Source organism: Uranotaenia lowii, unplaced genomic scaffold, assembly GCF_029784155.1.
Source record: "Uranotaenia lowii strain MFRU-FL unplaced genomic scaffold, ASM2978415v1 HiC_scaffold_30, whole genome shotgun sequence".
Classification (NCBI taxonomy): domain Eukaryota; kingdom Metazoa; phylum Arthropoda; class Insecta; order Diptera; family Culicidae; genus Uranotaenia; species Uranotaenia lowii.
The window spans coordinates 18,482-44,175 of NW_026598201.1; the positions used below are offsets into that span (position 1 = coordinate 18,482).

General features: G+C 38.6%; 2 protein-coding genes across 3 annotated transcripts; one reads left to right on the plus strand and one right to left on the minus strand.

The window, feature by feature from the left end:
• Positions 1–2,686: 2,686 nt before the first annotated feature.
• Positions 2,687–25,357, minus strand: LOC129759880 (uncharacterized). The gene is made up of 4 exons (XM_055757421.1): positions 24,270–25,357; positions 11,998–13,122; positions 11,808–11,925; positions 2,687–3,384 (listed from the first exon to the last, which is right to left on the minus strand). The coding sequence occupies exons 1-4, from the start codon at positions 25,172–25,174 to the stop codon at positions 3,115–3,117; spliced, it is 2,418 nt and encodes an 805-aa protein (XP_055613396.1). The 5' UTR covers positions 25,175–25,357; the 3' UTR covers positions 2,687–3,114.
• On the plus strand, positions 22,013–23,348 carry LOC129759881 (uncharacterized). 2 transcript variants are annotated; one of them, XM_055757423.1, is made up of 3 exons: positions 22,013–23,042; positions 23,104–23,178; positions 23,242–23,278. In XM_055757423.1, exon 1 carries the CDS (start codon positions 22,078–22,080, stop codon positions 22,903–22,905), a length of 828 nt encoding a protein of 275 aa, XP_055613398.1. In that variant the 5' UTR covers positions 22,013–22,077; the 3' UTR covers positions 22,906–23,042; positions 23,104–23,178; positions 23,242–23,278. The 2 variants fall into 2 exon arrangements, with proteins under 2 accessions (XP_055613398.1, XP_055613397.1); XM_055757422.1 differs by having other exon boundaries at positions 23,104–23,348.
• Positions 25,358–25,694: the final 337 nt, after the last annotated feature.

A 25,694-nucleotide genomic window follows, 5' to 3' on the forward strand; every position in this document is an offset into this window, starting at 1 on the left:
AGGTTTATGAAATTTTCAAATATTTTTTGGTTTAAATATTAAAAAGTACCTAAAGTTTTTTTTTTATTTTTACTTAGGGAAGAAAGATCCTGGTTGTTATTTTTACTAACATATTCAATAACTCTTAATAGTCTAATACATATCTAAAAGAAATTTAAAAACTGATAAGATGCGTTGAGGATTTTGTTTTCTTCTTCCAAGTAAGATTAGTTCTTTTTCCTTTCTTCAAAGTTGTGATCCCAAATTAAGCTCAGAATCGCTGAAAAACGCTTCTAAAGGTCAGAAAACGCATTTTAAAGTTGTGATCCTAAATTAAGCTCAGAATCGCCGAAAAACTCTTCTAAAGGCCAGGTGACGCATTTTAAAGCTGTGATCCCAAATTAGGCTCAGAATCGCCGAAAAACGCTTTTAAAGGCCAGAAAACGCATTTTAAAGTTGTAATCCTAAATTAAGCTCAAAATCGCCGAAAAACGCTTCTAAAGGCCAGAAAACGCATTTTAAAGTTGTGATCCCAAATTAAGCTCAGAATTGCCGAAAAACGCTTCTGAAGGCCAGAAAACGCATTTGAAAGTTGTGATCCCAAATTAAGCTCAGAATCGCCGAAAAACGCTTCTAAAGGCCAGAAAACGCATTTTCAATTGTGATCCTAAATTAAGCTCAAAATCGCCGAAAAACTCTTCTGTAGGCCAGAAAACGCATTTGAAAGTTGTGATCCCAAATTAAGCTCAGAATCGCCGAAAAACGTTTCTGAAGGCCAGAAAACGCATTTTGAAGTTGTGATCCCAAATTAAGCTCAGAATCGCCAGAAAACGCATTTTAAAGTTGTGATCCCAAATTGAGCTCAGAATCGCCGAAAAACGCTTCTAAAGCCCAGAAAACGCATTTTCAAGTTGTGATCCTAAATTAAGCTCAGAATTGGCGAAAAACGCTTCTGAAGGCCAGAAAACGCATTTTGAAGTTGTTATCCCAAATTAAGCTCAGAATCGCCGAAAAACGCTTTTAAAGGCCAGAAAACGCATTTTAAAGTTGTGATCCTAAATTAAGCTCAAAATCGCCGAAAAACTCTTCTGTAGGCTAGAAAACGCATTTTAAAGTTGTGATCCCAAATTAAGCTCAGAATCCCCGAAAAACGTTTCTGAAGGCCAGAAAACGCATTTTAAAGTTGTGATCCCAAATTAAGCTCAGAATCGCCGAAACACGCTTCTAAAGGCCAGAAAACGCATGTTAAAGTTGCGATCCCAAATTAAGCACAGGATCGCCGAAAAACGCTTCTGAAGGCCAGAAAACGCATTTGAAAGTTGCGATCCCAAATTAAGCTCAGAATTCCGAAATTTGGTATCAAATATCCGAGGTAGTTCGTGTAAATCCGGGCAATCTGTCAATTGACTTATGTGAAGCTTATGTTAGAAAGATGTAGGTTTTGATCATGCAGTCCTAGTCTAGCACTACAAGAATGATTCTCACTGGAACGTTAGAAAGTTTTCCTCGGACCCATATTGTGAGTCTTTGAAATTCGTTATGGCGCAAATTAAAAAGAAAGGCAATGCATTGTTTTAAACATTTAATTTTTTCGATCAATTTAATTTTTATATCTACTTTGGCAACGAGTATTCTACCTCATGACCGGGTTTATTGGATCCACCATTGAAAAATTTCAGATTACCTACATTGTTCGCGATGTTACGGCCGCGACTGTGATGATGCAAAGACAAGAATAGAAGAGCAAAAACTCAACAAAAAAAAAAAAAAAACGATGAACAAAATCTAATTTCTCACGCGTGAAAAATCTGTCGCCGGCAATTCTAGTTCGACACATTCCGGTGCGGCGCGTTTTCAATGCAGCATAAAATGCAGAGGGGTGAATGAAGACGATTGGGTTCCGAAGCCAGCTTCTCCGCGAGGACGTCGCTTTCGCTTTCTTAGGAGATAAATGTATGCCTACATGTAGGAAAAACGGATGACCATCCATTGAAAGATGTGCGCCTCCTGTGTGGTGTGCCTTGTTGTCTCTTCCGGAAGCTGCTGTTGGTGATGCTGCCATCATCGGAAGAAGACCTGCTTTGCCTGAGGGGGTCAATTTGGGAAGAGCTTGCCTAATCCTGGTCAGCTCTGCATTCGGGAGTTTTTGGTTGAAGGCTATCGGTATTGAATGCATAAAAGACAAAAAAAAACGATTCAAACCGCGTGAAATGTTTGCTTACCTTTGGTCAGAGTTAAATTATTTGCCACTTTTTTTTTGGGAATTTTGAGGGAATGAATGAGGACAGCTGTTTTAGATAGAAGCTAGTCTTTTTTGGTTTCTTTCAAAGCAAAAGATGGGCGTCTTCATTTATGCAAATGTTGTCATCGTTTTTTTTTTCATGTTTGAGATTTTAAATTTTAAAGAAAAACGGAATAACTCATCGTCATCGGCTTGGGAACTTTATTGGGTTGGTTTGAATTTTCGATCCAAAAAACCGTTATGAACTTCTTTGTTGATTGGTCATTTTCAGATTCAATAATTCTTAGCTGAAGGAATCCGGAATCCAGAGTATATTTCATCTGAATGGAATTGACGGTTTCAAGATAAATAATCAACTTCTCAAAATTTCATCGACAGGGTCAAATGATTAAGACCCCAGAAAGACCCTCCTCTCAATAGTTAGGCTATGGATTTGAAGACAACTTCTAAGAAAAGACGATCATCGTAAAACAAGGTATATCGTTTATTTTCCTCTCTAGGTGGTACAAATTTACAGAATAGCTAAAATCGTAGAAATAAAAATCGCGACTACTCGCGGCATCAAATCTGCAATAGTTATCAATACTATTCGTTATCTAAACATTATTCTTATAAAGCACTAATGTATCGAGTCTAGGCACTGTTAGATTCCGCTTTTCCTTTGCTTAAAAAATAACATTGTTAATCTTACTTCAGGACGGATGAAATTTGCTAACATTAAAGAGTTGTAATTCTAAAGAGATTTGTATGGAATTCGAGTTCAAGAGTGTGTTTCTTGTATGGACGGAACCTCTGTCTGTATATCTTAAGAAATACTCTTCAAACGGAATGGTTTTTTGTATCTCCTAGCTGAAAAGTACGATTTAGAAACGGTACCCAAAATGGGATCCACCCTACTGACTCCACCTTCGGAATGCAAACCACGAGAACATTAGCACGGTTCCGAGAATAGTAAGCTCCAGTCGGATCGAAGCTGCCCCGGCCAATCGACACTTGAACGTATCATATCGGCTGCGCTCGTCGTTGACGATGTTTAGAAATTCGGCTTCCACCAGCTGTCCATCGAAATAGGTTATCGGATCTTCGTACGGGTACTCGAAACCTTGCAGACATTCGCACTTGTAGCCGCCCAGCTCAAATTCTCGGCCCTGGATGGGAACACACTGAAATCAAGAGATAGCGATTAAAAAAAAAAGTTGGATGATACAGTCGCTCGAATCCGAGGACGGTTCAGTTTTGAGAAAGGTCAACGCCCTTTCGCATTTAATGCGTCTGCAGTACGCAATCTAGAAGGGGTGCAATTTGAATTCGCAACCGTCTGGCCTGGAAAATGTAATGAAAGAAAACTCCCGTCTGGATGAATTGAAAACCGTGGTTGCACTCGAAGGGGAAAAAGGTCCCGGAAGTACTCAAACGCATCTAGAATTTTGTTCTTCTTCTTTTGTTGGAAAAAAAAATTTGAGCACGTCATTTTATTTGAACGATTTTTATATTTGTTTTGTCAGGAATTTTAATTTTTTTTTACTAATAGGCCAAGTAATGCAAATCATAGCAAAAAAGATGCATTTAAAATAACAATTTTGCTCAAGTTAACATTTAAAAACTAAAACCATTTAAACTTTATAATTTTTGGGTTTACTTTATAATAAGTTCAGACGAGTAACATTACTTAACGTCGGGCATAACGCGTCGCTGTATTATCTTCCAAAGGCGACCCTCATAGTTAAGAAAGTTGTGGAAAGATGGAAAAACTTTACTTAAAAATCTTGTTAAATCAAAACACACTAAACTTATAAAACATTTCTGGTTTTCGCCAGAGCTCAACATCTTTCTGGCTTTTTTTATGAGCAAGTTTGAAGCAAAAAATGGTCCAGAATCTACTGAAGAAGAGCAATGGAGAAAATATTATTTAGTTCTTGCAGTAAAATTCATTTGAACGAAGCACAAACCTTACTTGTACTCCAGAAAAGATATTCAATATTATACAAAATTTTTGTTTTCAAAATTATTTTTTTTTAATTTTAACGTTTTTGACTGCTTATTTGAAAGCTGTGTAACCGTAAAATGAGAATAAAAAATCTTTAAAAAACTGCTTTGCATAGCCAGGAAATTTATTGATTTATATAACTTTTGTATATTGTAGGAGCTAGTCGTTAAGCTAAGGTTTGAATCATTTCCGATGTTCTGGTTCCAATTTTTTTTAATCAGTTTTTATTATTATTGAGACTTAATCCTGATTCGAATCTTGGTTTTGCATTTGAATTAAAATTAGATTTTTGTTCATGTTCGAAACTCATCATTCCGGAATATTAAAAGAATACATTTAAAATTACCATTTCAATATTTAGATTTGAAATTCTTACTCATGATTCTTATTGAAACTTAAAAAAGTCAAATTGAAATTGGCATTGAAACTTGAGAAAATCAAGCATTCTTTTATAGAACACCTTTCTTGGTAATAATTGGATTTTTTTAAATTTTAATTTAAATTCCAAAATCGATTTCAAATTAGAAATTTAAAATTTTTATTCAGGTTCAAAATGCAGAATTCAGATTTGTAAAATTTAGCTCCGATAACTATGTTTGAAAATTGATGAAGATGGACAGAAAATATAGAGGAAATTATTATAGATGTTGAAGAGAGCGAAAGAGCATTTTCACCACATGCAATCTTTGCATTAACCGTATTTCATTGTATAGGATAAGGTACCTCTATCCCGGTTGTACTTCTCCTAAATAATGAGATGTTGAGGGGTAAAGTATGATGTACGTTAATAAGTTTTCCTCGCAAAATGCTCATTCGCTCTTTCCAACATCTTTAAAAAAATTCCCTAACTTTTCGATTCATCTTATCAATTTTCAATTCAAATACCCTTCTTCAAGATTATGCTTTCACCGGAGTGCCGAAACTAAAATTTACTAATCAACTAAACGGTGGTTAATTTATCTTAAGAATTCAGATCCGAAATTAAAATCCCAAATTGCCCAATAAAGAACAAAAAACAGGTGAAAACTACGGTTGAGATCTGAATTTTTTTGTGTACTCTTAGGTATTTCACCGTATATCAGTATATTTGGATTGCACAACCATCAATCAACAAGTTTGAACACTCTCCGATTTTGCGGTTGCCAATGATCATCCAGTTGGTTTTATAAAAATTCAGGCACAATTTTCTCTGTTTTAGGAAATCTGCAATATTTTTCCATTCAGCTTTTGCTTTTGGAACAACAAACTCTAAGTCATTTCCACTCCAGGAGGAGACTGAATCATCCTCATTGTTTCATACCATTGATGTACAGTATAAATAACAATCGACCCAAGACACTTCCTTGGGGGACACCTAAGTTATTTTCTCTGTATCGCGAGTAAGATGAACCAAATTTTGTTTCGTTGAATTCTGTAATTCAAATTATTCCTAAACCTGTTAAGAACCGTAGCTCTCTCACTAGTACATCTATCAGCAATAACTGATCAAACGTTTGAAATGCTCTCTTAAAATCCAGATACTCCAGCAACTGTGTAGCTACCATTTTCAATATTTATGTTCCAGTTTCGAAGTATCAAATTCACAGCAGATTCTGTTGAATGTTGTTTCCTAAATACAGACTGCACTGCAATAAGTATTTCTTGGGACTAAATAAAGTGTAAAAACTGCTTTTTACTGCTAATTCTTGCACTTTTTCTTGGATTTCCAACATAACGTTTCCTCTCGTGTATCTACTGTTACAGTACAGTACTTCAGATACAGATATTATCCCTCTTTGGAGGCTTGTGTTTAGAGCATCTCGTAACGGACTCGCTGGTACAGATAACGTATCTTTGAAAAACTTTTTAATACTGTTTACTATTTCAATGAACTTTTGGCACAGAGAACAGACGTACAAGCTCGAACAAAAAATCTTCAGAAAAGTGTGTAAAAATTTAAAAGCTATCATCAGAAAAGTACGTAAAAAATTGACTGGAAACAGTGCCATCTGTTGCGCCGTTTAAAAGTTACAAATTAACTTTTAAAGCGCTCAGTTTTCGAAACGGCGTAATCGTATATGAAATCGTGAAAAAGTACCCAATATCTCAGTAAAACGAACGGCTTCAATTTATGGCTTGATAAATGTAATTAGAGTATTTTTTAACTCGGCAAAATTATACTTTTTTTGTTTTAGTACTATTGCCGCAGAGAATAACTGACAACTTTTGGATCAAGCTTTCGCATTTCTTGAACGGTTATCAAAATCAGAGGAAGCATCGGCTATGTCCTGTCAAATAAGAACATTCTTGACGATCACCTAATCGTACTAATAGTACTAATAGTACTAGTAGTACCTAATAGTACTGATTCTAGGCCAAGGTTGCCGAAAAAAAATTCTGTGTTTTTGCGAAAAAAAAAATCTGAGTTTCTGTGATTTTACCAAAAAATTCTGTGATGGTTTTCTGTGACGACATTTTCTTAAGTTTCATTGAAGGTTCATGAAAAATTGGGTCTTTTTTACATTTTACTGGAGCTGAAATTTTATTGAAATCCTTACTGATCTTATCATATTCTTCTAATCTAAACCTATAAATCAAAAATTTATATTGACATCAAAAATTAAAATTTTGAAAACACGTACAAAATTTAAAAAATTTGTGAAATCTGTGAATATTCCCAAAATTATGTGTTCTGCGAAACAGACTCTATGATGAAAATTTGCTTAAAAATCTGTGCAATTAGAGATTTTTCTGTGATTTCGGCAACTTTGTTCTAGGCATGCCAAGCGGGTTTCATTGACGTATCTTATTTGCATATTATTGTTTAAAATTTAGTACTTCTTGCAAGTTTGAAGAAAAAAGCAAATAAATTTTAGGATACATTTTTTATGCAACGTGACGAATGTGGGCTTGTGATATAGCTCAGTTGGCAAGTCTGTTGTCTCCTGAGCAGATGTCTACGAGTTCGAGCCCAAGAGTAAACATCGAACACAGTTGTACCGGATAAGTTTTTCAATAACGATCCGCCAACTGTAACGTTGATAAAGTCGCGAATGCCATAATGATGGTAAAACGACTATAATCGAAACAAAAAAAAAAAGTGACGAATGTGTTACGAAACTCCAACAGCGATTTTCTTTAAACATGCCAAGTAGCTCATACGACCTGTTGAAAATTCATTCAAATTTTGTTATTTTTTTCTCAGTTTTTGTTTGCTTGTTCTTTTTGGTGTGTTTGGAGACATCTGATGGCCCAGCCAAAAAACAAAAATTGGTTCAAAAAGGGCGTTGGAATTTTTACACAAGTTTCGTGGGCTAGCTTGTACGTCTGTTCTCTGTGCTTTTGGCTATTTAATGGTACCAAAGTGCGAAAATCTCCGCAGTTGTAAGTTATTTGATTCAAGCAGTCATTAGAGCTTGCTGAAATACTGTCATACATTTCCACGACACTTCCACGAAGTCATTAAACTCCTCTGCAATTTCATATTCATCTGTGATTTCAACTCCGCTAAAGATTTGGCACCACTTGGATTCATTAATTCCTTTTTTTTTAAATGATTTTTATAATGAAATAATTTTTTACTGTTAATTATTTGTTCATGATATAACTTGTACTTAATCTTCAGGTTTAAGAAAATTCAGCTGGAAAAATATTTTATCGGTTTATTGTTTGACATTATCAATTTTATAGATACTTCAAAACCAAAGATCTAAACTAACATCTGAATAAATCAAGTTTGCAAGAGTTGAAAACAAATTTGATTTGAACTCCAAACTTATTCTTTTACTTTTATTCCTTAATATTTGATATATTTTCACCAACATTTTTCTTTCAAATGAAGCCTTCATTTATTTTTCAAGCTTAATTATCAATATGAAAGAACTTGAAGCCGAATATTGAGATTCTCCCAAGACCATCTCGTAATATTTTGGCCAGATTTGGTAAGCTGTCATTATATCAAAACCGTTCAAGAATGTTATGCAGAGAAAGGGGTCCAGTATGTTCTGAAAAACCTTAACCCACCCAACTGGCCTTCAATTCCGCCCTATTGGTAAATACTGGGTAATCACGAAGAGGAGACTCAAGGCAAAGGGAAAGGTTGTCAAAGACATCAATCACATCACACACCGCCTAATGAGTCGTCTTACAGGAAAAATTCGAGAATTGTTTCGAAACCGTGATTTTAGCCGTATTATTTCTTAAAAGTATGAAGAAAACGCTACATTTGTAGCGGCATTTGTTTTTGTTCCAATTCTATCTGAAGCAAACTTTAGTTCACTTTAAACAAGCATAAGCTTGTGTGTCGAAAATGCTGCAAGGTATTTAATTCTTTGAATGAAAAATAAATTTTTCATTCACTATGGTTTTTTTTTGTATAATAATTTCAATGTGAATTGTCCCAAGAGATGAACCCTAATATGTATTCTAATGGTTTAAAGTGAAATTTAAACACAAACTTAAAATCGAGAACTCATTGGTTTAAAAATGAACATTATCGCCCATTAGGATGATGACAGCTTCCAAAGTGCATTCAGTTTTTAAAATTGAGAATGTCTTATGACGGTTTAATTAAAAAAAAAAACTTTTTTAATCTTGGATTCCAAGTTATTGCTAGTAAGTCAAAACCATCCTACTATTTGACCCTTGTTGGAAGTATACTTGAAAAATAGTTAAAACTGTTGAACTCTTTATGATTGATTGAAATTTTAATACAATCAAAATTAACCCCAAAAAAGGCTTCCTCGATTCCAGACAATCTCACAAAAGGTGCATCTCCAGCCGTAATCGGGGCCGTATCAGTCTGGTGCACAGATGCACAAATCAAGAATTTTCCGACAACAATTAAAGACCCCTTCTTCTCCCAATCGACCGGCCGGTTTCGGTTCACTGCATCCGTGTGTATATTATGTGAAGGTTTTGTGTTTGGCAAAACATCTCCATAAAACTGCAAAAACGATGAAATGTGAGCATGCTGCTGGAATATGGGGAGAAGTTGGCACATTAGAGAGGAAAAAAAAAACAAATCTTTCACTCCAATCCGCAGTCCGCAGGAATAATGTGTCTCAACACGAGTGAGCGGAATACAGTGCTGGACGAGGTTTTATCAATGATCGCTCCCATATTGAAGAGATTAATCTCATAATTTGGATTATCACACTTTTCAGGAGGAAAAAATGAGTATTTTTATTTTAAATTTAAAAATTAACTGAAATTCAAGAATAATAAACTGGATACAGATTTCAAAATCCGATCACAGACATTGAATTCAAATATTGAATGTTAATAGGCTGCTCTAAAACCACAAAATTTGAAGTAATTCTAACCTAAGCTTTTCATATATTTTTCAGCTTGTATCCGGGCCGTGCAAATTCGGGCTTTTTTCCTAATCATCCTAATCCTAATCATTCCCCAATATCAAAACTATTTAATTAAAATTAAGAAGAAAATACTGATTTTTTTTAAAGTCATATTTTAAGCTTCCAAAAATCGTTAATGTTTATTTTTATAAAATTTGCTTAAAAATTGTAAGCAAGATACATAATTCGAATGACTCAATTTAAGTTTTTATTTGCTTCTGCAAACAAAGTGAAACAATTTTGGCAAAATCTGGCAGTCTGACAAGCTTCGTCTAATCTTATTGAAATTCAATATTTGGGACTAAATTTCTATCAACAACTGTGAAAATTTTCGAAAAACTGTAGTAGAATTGTTGACCTGGAATAAGATTTAGAGGTTTTTGTTTTAGTTCTGAGTCGAGATTGTTACATTTGAATCATTTTGGTTGTTCATCTAAATTTGATTAAAAAATTGAAATTTTGAGTTTAAAAAAGAGCATTTTGTTTGGTATTTTTGAACCATCATGGGAGGGGGGTTACCTCCAAAACACTCCCCGTTCCTACGGCCATGAGTTGAACTTTTATTGAAACCAATCTTTGATGACTGATGAACTAACAAATCTACATGAAATAAAAAAAAACTGATTCTGAATTTGAATTTCAATTTGATTGTATACTTTTACAAAATTCGTCAAAATTCCTGTATTTTACAGAATGGGTCAAAGGTTCAAAATAAAATCATCTACAAATTCTTTTTCACAAAAGTTGAAAGTACTAGAAATCTTGAAAAATGTTAATAATTGGTTTTAAACCTTTATTTTAAATTTTTAAGGTTTTGTCAAAAAATGCAGAAATTTCTAAAATGATTTTAAATCTTTTTTCAAAAGTTATTTAAAAAAATCTGATAAACAAATCAAATTGCATATTTGGATACAGGGCACCCAAATCATTCATAATAAGTTCTTAAATTATTTTCACTTTGAAAAAATTTGAATGATGTGGCCTTGTGTAATTTTCCAAAATCCTTTTGAACGTCGAGTTGAGCATGGAGGAGAACAAGAAAAAAAAATTACTTCAGGCTGGAATTAATATTCTTAAGAATATTTTATAGCACCAAACGATATAAACGACTTTTTGGTTGGTTAGTTTGAAATTTTGAACTTGTTCAGGTACACTTTTTAATCCCCCAAACCTATTCTTAATATAAGGTTTTGTGTGTCAAGATTCAATACATAAGGTTTATTGAATTGCAATTCAAAACTTACAGTAATAAAAAGTTACAATTCGCGAACGTCAATGAAATGTCGTAAAATTAAATATCTTTGGCATAAAGTGATATTGGACTGAATTCCAGGAGACGAGCAAATTTTCTGAGAAGAAATTTCCGGTTACTACACCTCGCCCCTGTTCGCACTTTCTTGGGGTGGATAACTACTCACTATGAAGCAAGTTGTTCTTACGTTTGGCATCGATCCTCATCAAACGATTTCGATTGCAAAAAAAAAAATCAATTCAAAATCTTTGAATGTGTTTGTCTTTCCTTCACGGGGACAACAGTCGTCAACATCGAATTCGACGTAATGAAAAGTTACAAAAAAAAATGTATTACAGCTCCCAGACAGATACCGAATCCACAAACGCTTTTTCTGTTATGTGTAAGTGTACGCATTTCAAATTTCAATATTTCTAATATTTTAGAATAAAAAAAAACAAGCTATTATTCCAAAAAGAAAAATCTCTCACAATGGTGTTCTCAGAGAAAATTTTCAAAATTTCAAAATAACCTTTTGATCGGAACTGTATTCAGCCGATCCTTGCAGCAACATTTCACAGCAAAACTAGTCGCGATGCACAATAGCGAGAGAGGGTAAAGGACTTTTTTTTTCTTCCCTCATTGCAGCAGTCAACGCAACAGCAGAAGGTCATCTCATCTTTGAGACCTTAACTGTTTGTTTAGCGAATGCAGTTTGGTCCGGTTGTGCTGTTTGCGTACGATAGTTTTTTTTTGCTCTTGCGATCCTGCATCAAGCAACTAGTCGAACGGCGTTTGAAGATAAAAAATATGCTCGAATAGGGGGAAAAGGGGTGAACAAAGAAAATTCTGATACAGCATCAGCATCAGCAGCAAAAGCGCGACCGCACCAAGAACAAAGAATCGTCTACACTTTTTTTTGTTAGTGCAGCAGTGTTTCTCGGTTTTGTTTTGCTAGGTGGCTGCTGGTGGTGATCGGCTGGTTTGCATTTTTGGTGGTTGATGAAAGCATTTTTTGATCTATCTACTCACATATGAAGTCTTCTCGTCGCATTTGTGGCTATTTTTGAATGCATTCGGAACGTGATAGTCATCCGGACACTGGTTGATATCCAGCTGTAGCATGTTCATCGAGACAGCAACGACGCCCCTGAAGAAAAAAAAATGCAAGATGAGCACAATGAAGGTTGAGCTTTTCTTTACAAAACAAGATCCGACTTACTTGAATTCAAGTTTCACCTTCAGACTGTCCCAGCCGAAGAATGGAACGGCATAGGTGATCAGCCACTTTTTCACGTATCCCTTGCAGTCGAACTTGGGGACCGTCCAGAAGCCGTGATCCAGGGTGGCCGCATGGTAGAAGTTAGGGAAATGTTCGTATTTTTGGGCGTGTTCTCCGGTTTCGTTGTGTCGGATGCGCATCTTCATGTAGTTCTTCTCCAGCGAGTCGAAGTTTGCAGCCCAACGTTGTTTGAGAAGCTTAAAGTAGGGTAGTTCCGTGTATTCTTCACCCGTTTTGTTAAGCCGCGCCAAGTCCTCCAATTTGAATTTACGGCTATTCTTTTGGGTTTTGTATGCGTAAGGTGCAAAAAGGGTGCGGTTTGGGAACTTACTCCTTTCCCAGTAGGTGGCCGAACTCCAGATTCGAGAATTACCCATCACCAAGGAAAGTGTTTCTCCCATCATTTGATCCTCAGTCAAAGGTTTATCGGCAACTCGCTTTCCGGAGTACACTTCCTGGGGATCCGAAACTTGCAGGAAGGCACTGATGAAATTTGCCAATCGTAGGGCCATTTTGGCTTCGTTTTTGAATTGATCCCGAGCTCCAAAACTGACATCTCCGTTGAGCTCTAGATCTTGAGGGTGATAATTTTTGCAGGTATTTTCCGATACGCCCAGAATGAATTGCAGCACTTCGTTGATGTTCATTTTTTCGGCATGCAGAGAAGTCGGTCCTTTCGTGTAATTTTTGTACTCATAGTAATAGTTCAAATATTTTTCTCTCGTGTAGTGCGGAAGTCGATACCACTCGATGGGCGTCTTTTGGATCCAACCTATTTTCTTACAATCGAACCCATTATAGTACTGTTCATCCGATGCACGTTCTAATATTTCGCCTAAATAGGGTCTCCGAACGACGGAAGGTAGCCTGAATCCCGGTCTACAGCGACACTGGTAACCTCCCCTGCGGAATCCCCAGCCATCCAGTGGTTCACATTCCGTTGTTTCCTTCTTACATCGAGCCGTGTCCGCAAACTTGTTCTTCCCTTTGTTACCCTCACCCTTGGGACACTGGTTGATGTCTATCCGCTCGAAATCCATCTCCACTACCGAAACAGCGGTGTATCTGAGGACAAAAATTGAGAAATTAGATTGGGATTAATCATAGGATTTTGGTAGTAGTAAGGCATTCATCAGATCTGATCGAGTAATTGTGTCTGGGACCTGGATTCTCTCACTTGTAACCGACTTAAAGTAACCATTTTCACGATCGTTTACTAATTAGATAGAAAATGCGATTCTGAGTAACGTTGTTGACGACTTGAACTATGATTTCAAATGCGATTTTATGTTTGCTAGGAACGATGCTAAATATGTGATGTAATCAAGTGATGAAATTAATAAAAGTGAATAATTTAAAAAAAAAAAATCCACATATTGTATCACATTGCGTTTATTAGGGTGGCAATGGATGTATGGGAAAAATTTCATGCTCGAATTTTGAAAACCGACCATTTACATTTTATAGATAGGCTGAAAAATTTAACCTGTGTAAACTTTCAGCTCAATCGAACTTGATTTAGGGGAACCTCAAAGCGCTTGGTCTGTCAGGGATTCTTGGGTCTGCGTGAAAACTAGAGGTTCAAAAATAAATTGAGGTGGAAATTTTCAAACAATTTTAAGTCAAAAGTAAACAAGATAAAACTAGAAGGGAAAACGAAATTACAGGAAAAAAATAGGTTTGTGGCATTCTAGGAAATGTTCCATTCTGGGGAAAAAAAATCTGAGAAATGGTCCATTCAGGGGGAAAAAATCTGGTAAATTCTGGGGAAAACTGGTAAATGGTGAATTTTAGGAAAAAAAAATTCTGGGAGCAGTTCATTCTGGGATTTGATTTCTGGTATTTGTCATTCTGGGGAAAAATCATTCTGGGTGAATTTTTTGGACTCTAGGGATACAATCACTTTTCACTATATCATTTGCCTAGGCCTAAATGATTGCTACGGAAAATATCGTGAGCAAACACAAAACTTGTCGTACGCGTTAGGCGGAATGAAGAGTTTCTTGAACGTGTGCAAGCACTATCAGACATAAACGAATGTAGTAGTAGGCTGCGCTTTCTAATGAATAACATAGGCTTACCAGATACTTTCAGAAAAAAGCGGGACATTTAACGAAAAAAAAGCGGGACACAGCCGAAAAAAGCGGGACGCTTACGAAAATCTTAAAAAAGCTTAATTGTGTAGCCAAACTTATACGATTATCAGCATTATTATCAGTTGTTCAAAGAAAGTACACTTAGGTTTTTTTTTTAACGCAGATTGATTTTGCTCATTTTCTCTTACATGACTTCCATTTACACGGTTTTTTACTATATGCACCATTATTAAACACTGAACACTTAACTGAATCAGAATCTTGCTGTAATGCAAAGAGCTTTAGAGTAATTCAGTATTGTAAACTATGAAAAAAGCCGCTTAATTTTAGAAAAAAATGTATTTTAAAGCATTTCTGTTTCTTACAGAATTCAATTCGAGACTAAAGTTTGATTTTTTCCAGTGTTAATCAGTTAACTTTGTGAAAGTTTTCCAAGAAAAAAAGCGGGACATTTTGAGAAAAAAGCGGGACAGCGGGACATTCAACAAAAAAGCGGGACATGTCCCGCTTTTGCGGGACGGATGGCAACCCTAGCATAACACGTTGCATCAAGGTTTTAATTTCGTCAAGCTTTTAAACAACTAACTACAACATAAAAAGGCTTGCCTATCTGAACGGCACTACATCAAAATCGCAATTTGATTCCTCGTAGTTTAGAATTTCGATACTTTTCAATAAACCACTTTGAACTTCTGATTTGCTTAAAGATACTCTTTAAACACTTTCATTCCACTCTAATACACAAACGGCACTTTTCTAGCAAAATTAGATTTTTCCCATTTTGAAGCCATTCCACACAATTCAGCTTAAAAAAAGTTCATTCAACGCACAACTTTGCGAAAATTAAATTAACAGCACACGGGGAGAGAATTTAAACGAGGCGCACAACGTAAACTCGCGGCCGTTTCTTACTTTCCTTGCAATTTTCATCTAAATTCACATTTCAAATCACAAACATTTTAAAGAAAAGAGAACCCCTAAAATGCAGCGCAATAAAAAAAAAACAAAAAAAAAAGACATTTCCGCACTCGAGCAAAGCCTACTAGGACGATGTACGCAGACGATTTTTTACCAAAAAACTTTTTTTTTGAGAGATAACACTAGATTTCGATGTTTTATGCATTTTTAGTAGTTTCGCAAAAAAAATCGATTTACCTGTTTTCTTTGATCCCCCATAAGTCATTATTGAGGGAATTGAAAATCTAAACTTTGGAGCGCTTTGAAGCATTTCTAATTCAAGTCCGATTGAGCTGAAATTTACACAAGGTTAGATTTAAGGTTTAGGTTTTGGTTTAAGACATTTGGTGTCCAAGACAAAGTTATACAACATTACAAGGTGCTACTTTTGAATGAAACAATTTTAGGGTGGTTCATTAAACTCCTTAGATACGAAAATTATGTTTTTACTGTAATGACATAGTGCTGTATTATTTTCAGCTATTATGTAGAACAACATAATTAATGAAACTTTGTAGAAGACTTTGAAATGTCTATCTATTAACGTTTAAGTTTTATGATGATTATTCGTGTACAAGTTAGGGTGGTCCTACAAAAACAAGTTTTTTTTGTTATAACTTTGTTGAGCATCAACTTATCAAAATCATATATTGTGCAAGTATTTAGCAAATTGTTATGCGCATCTTTTGTAGTAAACAGATTTACAATAATTGTTTTTGATTCGCAGTTATCATGAATTTTGTGTTCAAAAATTGCCTTTTTTTTATGAGCCATAACTTCAAATGGAGCAAACCAAAAACTTCAAACTTTAGTTTGTTTGAAAAAAACTTGTTAAAATCTACATTATATAAAGGTGTTTTTTGTTTAAAGCTTTTTATTTACATTTGAACTTGACTAAATTTGCCATTTTTCGTATAACGTTTCTATGTTATTTTTGACTACGTTTGACTCTGTGAGGAATTACCGTAACATTTATATCATCATGATAGTTAACAGATCTGAACAACTTTTTTAAAAGCGAATAAAAAGTTTATTTTGAGAAATCAATCAAAAAAATCACAGAGAACAAAAAAAAAAACACTAATTGCTAGAATGTAATGAAACTAATAAAAAAACGCGTTAGGGGTCACGGATCAAATGACGGCTGCATTCAGGAAGGCTTATTTTTGAATATTCCATACATTTTCTATTAGATAGTGAGATGTACAGATCTGATGTCAGGAGGAGTCTTTTAAAAATATCCTCCAGACTAACCACACGATCGAACTTTTTGGAGTGGTTTTCTCGAAATCTTCGTAAACTTTTGTGTTCTGGCATCCCTGACGTCGCTGCATCTGAACAGACCTAACGGCCACGCTAAGAACTGTCAAACCAGAAAACGGTTAGAAGTGAAAATTTGCGACGAACCAAGAAAGACAAGTGACGCTCTGCGTATATTTTATAAATTAACGATAGTTTTAGTTGTTAAAGTTGTTTGTGCCATTCGTGAGTACCTTTTTAAATTGTTGTGAACCTTTGACTAAATCTAACTTTTTGTAATATTTAGCGCACATCGGTAAAAACCCGATCTAAGGCTGATACCACGCACAGTCGAGCATTCCTTTCAAAAGGGCCGATATAGGTTAGATTTTCTTTTATTGGTATCAGAATTATTTGTAATAATGCGTATTTTCTCAAAATCTAGGCCAGAAATCTATGCTCTTTATTTGTATAACTTGGCATCAAAAAACGGATACTCCTCTTGTACTAAAGGAGACAAATGTAAGAAACAAAAAATCCTATGTAAAACTTTGCCCTAATAAACTCATTGTGTTTTAGCTTTGAGCTGCTCCTGCTCCTGCTCCAACTAGAGCTGCTGCGAGAACCTTTAGTGAATTATATTCCAACATCCTCAAAGATTTTCGAAAACCCTAAAGATTTCGAGATGGTCGATTCGGAAGAGGAAATTGATTGCCAAGATGGATTCGACTGTGGTGGATGCAACAGACCTAATTCGGTGGAACGGAGAATGGTGTCGTGCGATAATTGTTTAGGCTGGTGGCATCTGAGTTGTGCGAATCAATCTCCCGGCGTAAAGGATCGCCCATGGAGATGCACTAAATGCACACCACCTTCTGCAGACCCGTCAGAGTCCGTAAACACCGCCGATTTCAGCACACCCATCGTGCGATCAAAGGCTCCTCACTCCAGTTCAACGAGAATAGGAAGGGCTGAAGTTGAGAACGGAGCTAGGAAGAAATGTGCGGAATCCAACAAAGATTCGTCCGTGAGAAGTGCCGGCAAATCTGTGAGATCTACTACATCCAGCGCCCGCATCCGGACCGAACTTGAGTTGGCCAAATTGGTAGCAGAAAGAGAAATTAAAAGTCGCCGTATGAGAGAGGAAATGCGTTTCCTAGAAAAGGAACGGTCTATCCGTCTAGAAGAGCTTGCTTCTGAGGAATCCTTCTTAAAGAAGAAGCACCAGCTGGAAGAGAAGCTAGTAGAGGACTCGGGTTCGGAAAGTGTTTCCGAATCAGCGCCGAGTGGAAGTCAAAAGGCTGAGGAATGGTTGCGCAATCAGCTGGAGGAAAATAATAACGATCCGGAAGAGGTGTTCCCTCGGATAGTCGAACCGGGTAATCCGAATTCAGTTCATTCCGAACCTAGAAGTCACTCGGCACGAATCCGTGTGCCAATTATGAACCTGATTCCTGAAGTACCACCTCCAAAGCAACCCATAAATCCTTTCCCACAACCGGTAGCGTTTGCCAACCTGAATATTGGTCCGTCTGCAGAACAAGTGTTGGCTCGCCAAGTCTGGCCCAGAAAATTACCTGCGTTTGCCGGAGAGCCTGAGGAGTGGCCAATATTTTTCCATAGTTACGAAACGTCCAATGCTGCCTGCGGTTTCTCAGACGTTGAGAATCTTGTCCGTCTTAGAGAAAGCCTGCGAGGGGCGGCTCGAGAAGCAGTGAGAACAAAATTGACATTTCCTGACAGCGTGCCGAAGATAATGGAAACACTGAAACGTTTTTATGGACGGCCCGAAATTCTTGTAAGGAACATGCTGGCTAAAGTGCGCAAACTCGAATCGCCAAAATCTGAGCGTCTAGATAGCCTTATTAAGTTTGCCACAGCTGTACAGCACCTTTGTGACCAGCTAGAGGCTGCAGGTCTACGAGCTCATTTATCGAATCCCGATTTGCTCAGCGAATTGGTTGAGAAGCTCCCTGCTCATCATCAGCTTGCTTGGGTGAGATATAAACGCTCCTTCCCCGAGCCTACGCTGAAGGAATTTGGCCAGTATATGGAGGAATTGGCCGAGGACGCCTGTGAGGTTACTACGCTTGTACCGCCGAAACCTGAGGCAGCGAAGTATGCAAAACCGTCGCAGAAGAAAGAGGGACATTTCCATGCTCACATTAACAGTAATGCAAACCAGGAAGAATATAGACAACGTAAGCCATGTCCAATCTGTGGTGGCATAGATCACCGGGTTCGGAACTGCTCGAAGTTCCAAGAACTAAATCTCGATTCAAGAAAGCGTGCAGTACGCCAGTGGAATTTGTGCGAAATGTGCCTGAATGAGCACGGTAATTGGAAGTGTAAATCAAGAATCCGATGTAACATCGAAGGCTGTAGAGTTCAGCACCATCCGTTGCTCCATGTTCCGGCGCAAGCCAAAAAGGGAGAAGCAACAGTCGTTAAATCTGTTTGTAATTCCCACAACGAATTCAGAAAAGCGTTTTTCTTTCGAATAGTTCCACTTACCCTGCACAACGGAAATCGCACTGTCGATACTTTTGGATTCTACGATGAAGGGTCATCACTGACCATGATGGAATCGTCATTAGCACGCCGCCTAGGAATAGAGGGAAAAAGGCATCCGCTGGAACTACAGTGGACTTCCGGTGTAACCCGGAACGAAGATTCATCCAAGCTCATTAAATGCATGATCTCGAAGTTAGGAGATCCGAAACAACATTCTTTTACCGCACACACGGTTTCGAAACTTGAGCTACCGAAGCAAACCCTCTGCTACGACGAATTAGCTAATCGTTATGAACATCTGAGAGATATTCCAATCAGTTCATTTAACGATGCGCAGCCTGAAGTGCTTATTGGGTTAGATAACATTGACATTTTAACCCCAATCGAAAGTCGGCAAGGTCAACCTGGCGAACCTGTTGCCGTGAGATCATTGCTCGGATGGGCCATCTATGGGCCTAACGAGGCAGGAGATAGAAATGACAAGAACTCTGTACGAGTTAACTTCCATCACTGCGACGCAGATCAAGAACTTAACAACCTCATCCGACAACATTTCGTTCTGGAGGAACCCCAGAACCCGTTTGCGCCGATTCTTGAATCTGCCGAAGACAAGCGATGTAAAACGATCCTAGAGGAAACCACGGTGTTTCGTGACGGTGCATACGAAACTGGTTTGCTGTGGAAAGCAGATGAAGTGTGCTTCCCAGATAACCGGTACATGGCAGAGAGACGTCTGAAATGCCTAGAGAGCAAGCTGTCAAAAGACCCCGAACTCCAGGCTAACGTGCACCAACAAATACGAGATTATTTGACAAAAGGGTATGCCCATAAGGCAACCGAAGAAGAGTTGGCAGAAACTAGTGCTGAACGCGTTTGGTACCTCCCCCTGAATGTGGTGTCGCACCCGAAGAAACCGAACAAAAGACGGCTGGTGTGGGACGCGGCGGCCTCAGTGGGTGGAGTTTCCCTCAACAATCAACTGTTAAAAGGCCCGGATTTACTGGTCCCCCTGCATTCAGTGATATGCAAGTTCCGAGAGTGGCGCATCGGTTTTGGTGGCGACGTAAAGGAAATGTTCCACCAAATCCGAATAAGAGCAGCAGACAAAAACTACCAACGATTCCTGTTTCGATTCGACGCAACACAACCGCCCGACGTGTATATTATGGACGTCGCGACGTTCGGAGCGACGTGCTCGCCCTGTTCGGCGATCTACGTGTTGCACAAAATAGCGGACGAGTGTCGGGAGGATTTCCCGAAAGCTACGACAGCTATCAAGGAGAAAACGTATATGGACGATTATTTCGATAGTGCCCCCACTTCCGAGGAAGCAGCTGATCGAGCGATTCAGGTGAAAGGAGCCCTGGCTCGGGCCGGATTCACCATGAGAAATTGGGTTAGCAACGATGAATCGGTGCTACAAGCAGTCGGAGAGAATTCGGAACAGAAATCGCTCTCACTTATCAGTAACATGGGAAGCGATAACATCGAGAGGGTCCTAGGACTGGAGTGGAACCCACGGCAGGATTGTTTCCAATTTCCTACCAGCCTACGTGGTGAGCTGGCGCCGTATGTTTGCGGCGAACGACGACCGACTAAGAGAATGGCTCTTCGATGTATTATGAGTCTTTTCGACCCATTGGGTCTTCTGTCCCCGTATACAATCCACGGGAAGATGCTGTTCCAAGATCTTTGGAGATGCGGCATACAATGGGATGACGACATTCCGGATGAAGCTTTCGAGAAATGGGTCCGATGGACAAAGCTTCTCCAAGAAATCAACAACCTTCAGATCCCCAGGTGCTACTGTGGTGGAGATCATGCTGGAGGGTACGAAACATTGCAGCTACATGTGTTCACCGATGCCAGTGAATTGGGCTACGGATGCGCGGCGTATTTCCGTGTCATCGAGGATGGAAAAGTGAAATGCTGCTTGGTGATGGCGAAGGCTAAGGTGGCCTCCCTCAAGGTGCAATCGATTCCCAGAAGAGAGCTTCAAGCCGCTGTGTTGGGTGCTAGGATGATGATAAACATTTGTTCTAGCCACACGGTGGAAATTAAGGAGAAATTTCTTTGGACGGACTCTACCACCGTCTTGTCCTGGATTAGATCTGACCACCGAAAATTCAAGCAATATGTAGCCGTTCGCATCGGAGAAATTCTGACCTTAACAGATTCGGATCAGTGGCGCTGGGTCCCTTCAAAAGAGAACATCGCTGACTGTTTGACCAAGTGGAATAAAGATACGGATCCAAAACCGGATGGTCGTTGGTTTAATGGCCCATCATTCCTGTACGAACCTGTTGATAGATGGCCACAACAGAAATCACCGAATGAAAGCACCAACGAAGAGTTGAGAACCCACTACCTTTTCCACCACATTGATATTCCCATTCAGCTAATTGACATTGCTAGAATCTCTAAATGGACCATATTGGTACGCATACTGGCTACGGTTATAAGATTTATTTCGAATTGTCGTCGACGGAAGAAAGCATTGCCCATCGAGACGGTACCTTCCGTAGAGAATGTGAAGCGATACGTAATGCGAACCATCCCGAATATCGAAACACCGTTGAAGCAATCCGAATACCAATCAGCCGAGAACATCCTTTGGCGATTGGCTCAAAGTGAGCACTACCCTGATGAGGTGAAGGTGCTGATATCAAATCGTGAAAGAGCCCTAGAGGATTTAATCAAGATTGAGAAAACTAGTTGCCTGTATCAACTCTCCCCGTTTGCTGACGAATTTGGTGTTATTAGAGTGGAAGGAAGAACCGAGAATGCGCAGTACGCGTCCTTCGATTCCCGATTTCCAGTAATTTTGCCCAGAGAGCATCTAGTTACCCAAAGGCTTTTGGAGCATTATCATCGAATTTTTGGACACGCAAACAGAGAGACAATTGTCAACGAAGTCCGTCAGCGTTTTCAGATTGCGAATCTGAGGTCCGCTGTTAACGAAGTATCGAAAAGCTGCCAGGTATGTAAGATTAAAAAATGTAAGCCACATCCACCAAGAATGGCGCCATTGCCAGAGCAAAGATTGACACCGTATACCAGACCCTTTGCGTATACCGGTGTGGATTATCTCGGGCCGTTGGAGGTAACCGTTGGCAGGCGGAAGGAAAAGCGATATGTAGCAGTCTTCACATGCTTGGTAGTCCGTGCCGTTCACCTGGAGCTGGCGTACAGCTTAACGACGGATTCCTGCATAATGGCGATCAGGAGATTTGTGCGAAGAAGAGGTCCCCCACGCCAAATATTTTCCGACAACGGGACGAACTTTGTCGGTGCCGATCGCGAGCTTAAACGACAGATCAAGAGAATCAACGTCGACTGTTCCGACACATTCACCAACGCCCGAACAAGCTGGTTATTCAATCCGCCCTCCGCTCCCCACATGGGTGGAGTATGGGAGCGGATGGTGCGAAGCGTGAAAGAATCGATGAGAGCTCTCGACGACGGAAGGAAACTCAACGACGAGATTCTGCTGACGGTGTTGGCGGAAACAGAAGCTTTTATAAACTCTCGTCCACTGACGTACATGCCTCAAAGTTCGGCCGACTACGAAGCGTTGACACCCAACCACTTTTTGGGTAACTCCACGGGAGATCAGGACCCTATGCGTGATCCAATCAGTCTTAGCCAAGCACTGCAAAGCAGTTACCTTCGTTCGCAGTATTTAGCTGATGCTACATGGGACAGATGGCTGAAGGAATACTTTCCTAATATGAACAAGCGGTCCAAGTGGTTCGAAGATGTGGTGTCGGTTAAACTTGGAGACCTGGTGTATATTGCGGAAGGCAGTCGGCGTACCTGGATCCGAGGAAGGATCGTGGAGCTAACCCCGAACAAGGATGGAAGGATCAGACGTGTTGCAGTACAAACGGCATCTGGGCGACTCGAGAGACCGGTGGCGAAGCTGGCCGTTATGGAGATAGGTAACGGTGAATCCGAGCAAGGCGAGGCGGAGGTCGTTCCGGATTCACGGGGTGGAGAATGTTCTGGCATCCCTGACGTCGCTGCATCTGAACAGACCTAACGGCCACGCTAAGAACTGTCAAACCAGAAAACGGTTAGAAGTGAAAATTTGCGACGAACCAAGAAAGACAAGTGACGCTCTGCGTATATTTTATAAATTAACGATAGTTTTAGTTGTTAAAGTTGTTTGTGCCATTCGTGAGTACCTTTTTAAATTGTTGTGAACCTTTGACTAAATCTAACTTTTTGTAATATTTAGCGCACATCGGTAAAAACCCGATCTAAGGCTGATACCACGCACAGTCGAGCATTCCTTTCAAAAGGGCCGATATAGGTTAGATTTTCTTTTATTGGTATCAGAATTATTTGTAATAATGCGTATTTTCTCAAAATCTAGGCCAGAAATCTATGCTCTTTATTTGTATAACTTGGCATCAAAAAACGGATACTCCTCTTGTACTAAAGGAGACAAATGTAAGAAACAAAAAATCCTATGTAAAACTTTGCCCTAATAAACTCATTGTGTTTTAGCTTTGAGCTGCTCCTGCTCCTGCTCCAACTAGAGCTGCTGCGAGAACCTTTAGTGAATTATATTCCAACATTTTGTTTCTGGTTTCTCCAGCTTCTTCCGAATACATGCCTATGGGTGAAATATAAAATTTATATGACTGCTGCTCCAAGCACTAACAATTTGTGTACGTTTGGAGAAACGGGATACCAGCTATATAAATTGTAACTTTTCCAAAAGCTAAACATTTAGTCCCGTAATTTTCTGCTGCTTCAATCCGTTTCTCGAAGAATTTCCTGGCAATATTTCCTGTATTGCAATTCCCACGAGTAACCCGAGGCTCATCAATACATAAGTTCAGAGGTTCTTTTAGGATGTTTCGAAGACTTTGACGCCGTTCATTCACTTTTTCATAGGTTTTCCTGATTCTAAGAAAAATACAATTCAAAACTTTCTTGTTGGGTAGTTTGGCATTAATTTTTTTTTGATTATGGTTTTATACATTAATAATCAAGAATCCTCATTTTTTTCCTTTGTGCCCCTCTGGCTATGTTAGTCTTTCAAAATGTGTACAAAAGGTTATGGATAGGAAACTCTGCTTTTGTATTGGTGATAAATTTAGAATTGTTGACTAAGGGTGCGAACGCAAAGAAGGCAATTCCATGTCGCAGAACAAAAGTGGTTTATTTTGTTATAAGAAAAATGGCAATTTTGGTCGAGTTCAAATATAAATAAAAAGCTTTAAACAAAAAAAAAAGAAAAAAAAACCAAAAACTGTTCCAAAAATTGAATTTTTTTTTTTAAATTCGAATTCAGCGACCGATTTTGAAGTTCAAAAATGCTGTAGTTTTGTTTGTTGTTTTTTAGATCATTCTGAAAATGTGAAATGGATGCGCGAATTCCGCAGCTGAACTTACTTGGGATACTCTATATGTCGGAACTGCGTATGTCGAGGATAGATATCTGCTATTGGAACAACCGCAGCCACCAGCCACCTGTTGGATCTACCACAGTCAAAGTACGGCCTAGTAAACTTAACTGGTCCAGGATCTTCGTCGGCACCGGGCGGTCCATGGAAGGTGAACGTTTCATTCGTATTATTGGCATATCGGATTTCCACCTGATAGGTGGTTTTGGTGTCATGCCGATTCTCGACTATATCCGGTAGCCAGCTTCTGTACCACTCGTTGATCTTGTAGTAATCAGTTGTGTAGTCGTGTGATATCGAATCCGGCGAAAAGGCTCCCAAATCCCGCACATCGAACGTGTTCATAGTCGAGATTTTGTGCAGATGAATTGGATCATTGAAATCATCAAGTCGATATGTTCGTGGAGCAAATCGTGGGAACGTTTTGTTGAAAAATCCTCGATAGGACGACGAGAATGAGGTATTCGGGGAAAAATAAACAGCCGATGCGTTGATCGATGGATTGGCCGACACATCTGCGACTGTTGACAGGAAATAGTACATCATACCTGGATCGTAAGTGTCGTTAATGGCTGGCCGGATGAATCGACTCTGTAGAACGTAACTCCAGAAAAACCCACGGGTCAACGCCATATTGTGTAGCAACAGAAGATCAGTTCGATTGGGGAAGATCGGATTCTGATCAAACTCTTTGATATCTGGCAAATGAGATACAGTATCATCCGGAAGAAACAGATCACCGATGTGCAGAATTGGACAATTATCTGCAGTTGCGCGATCAAATTTAACTTTAATCTCATCGAAGGCATCCCGAGGCTGCCATTCATATTGAGCAAACACACCCACTAATGCTGCGAATGCCGTCCAGGCGAAACATCGCCATAAAATGGCCATCTTAATACGACGAACAATTTTCTTATTGCAAACAACTTAATTTAACAGCACTAACAACAGATCTTTAGTTAAATATTGTACATTTTCTCAGCAAAAAACTCCTCACTAATGGACCTGCTTAAACAAACTATGCTAACAGGCTACGCCCGAAATGAATATGGCAGACGGAATGGTTGACGGAATGTTTATTTGTTAATCACCGTCCAGGCGTTCGTGCAGTCTTAAGTCATTACTAGCCCACACCTACACACGACAAGTGCGGCGGCAGCTTAAACTGGACTGCACGAATCGTCTCCGTTCATTCTCGAAGCGATTCATTTGGTTGGTTAGGAATAATTTCGAAGAATTTTTTTAAATTACTTTAATTTTTTCCCCTTTTTTATTATTTAAGGATCATATTTTTTTCATTTAGAAAGAATAAAACATGTTTTAAAAATTTTGGAAATAAAAAAAATGGTTTTAGATGACGCCCATGATTCTACGTTCCTTAATTCTCTGAGTTTTGAGGAAAAATACCACT

Excerpts from the sequence above, each read along its gene's own strand:
- LOC129759881 (XM_055757422.1), top strand. The coding sequence starts at position 22,078 with ATGGCGATCAGGAGATTTGTGCGAAGAAGAGGTCCCCCACGCCAAATA.
- LOC129759880 (XM_055757421.1), bottom strand. The coding sequence starts at position 25,174 with ATGGCCATTTTATGGCGATGTTTCGCCTGGACGGCATTCGCAGCATTA. Across the intron at positions 13,123-24,269 it reads CGACATATAGAGTATCCCAA|ATACACCGCTGTTTCGGTAG; the intron begins GTAAGTTCAGCT and ends TTTTGTCCTCAG. Across the intron at positions 3,385-11,807 it reads GCGACGAGAAGACTTCATAT|TGTGTTCCCATCCAGGGCCG; the intron begins GTGAGTAGATAG and ends TCTTGATTTCAG.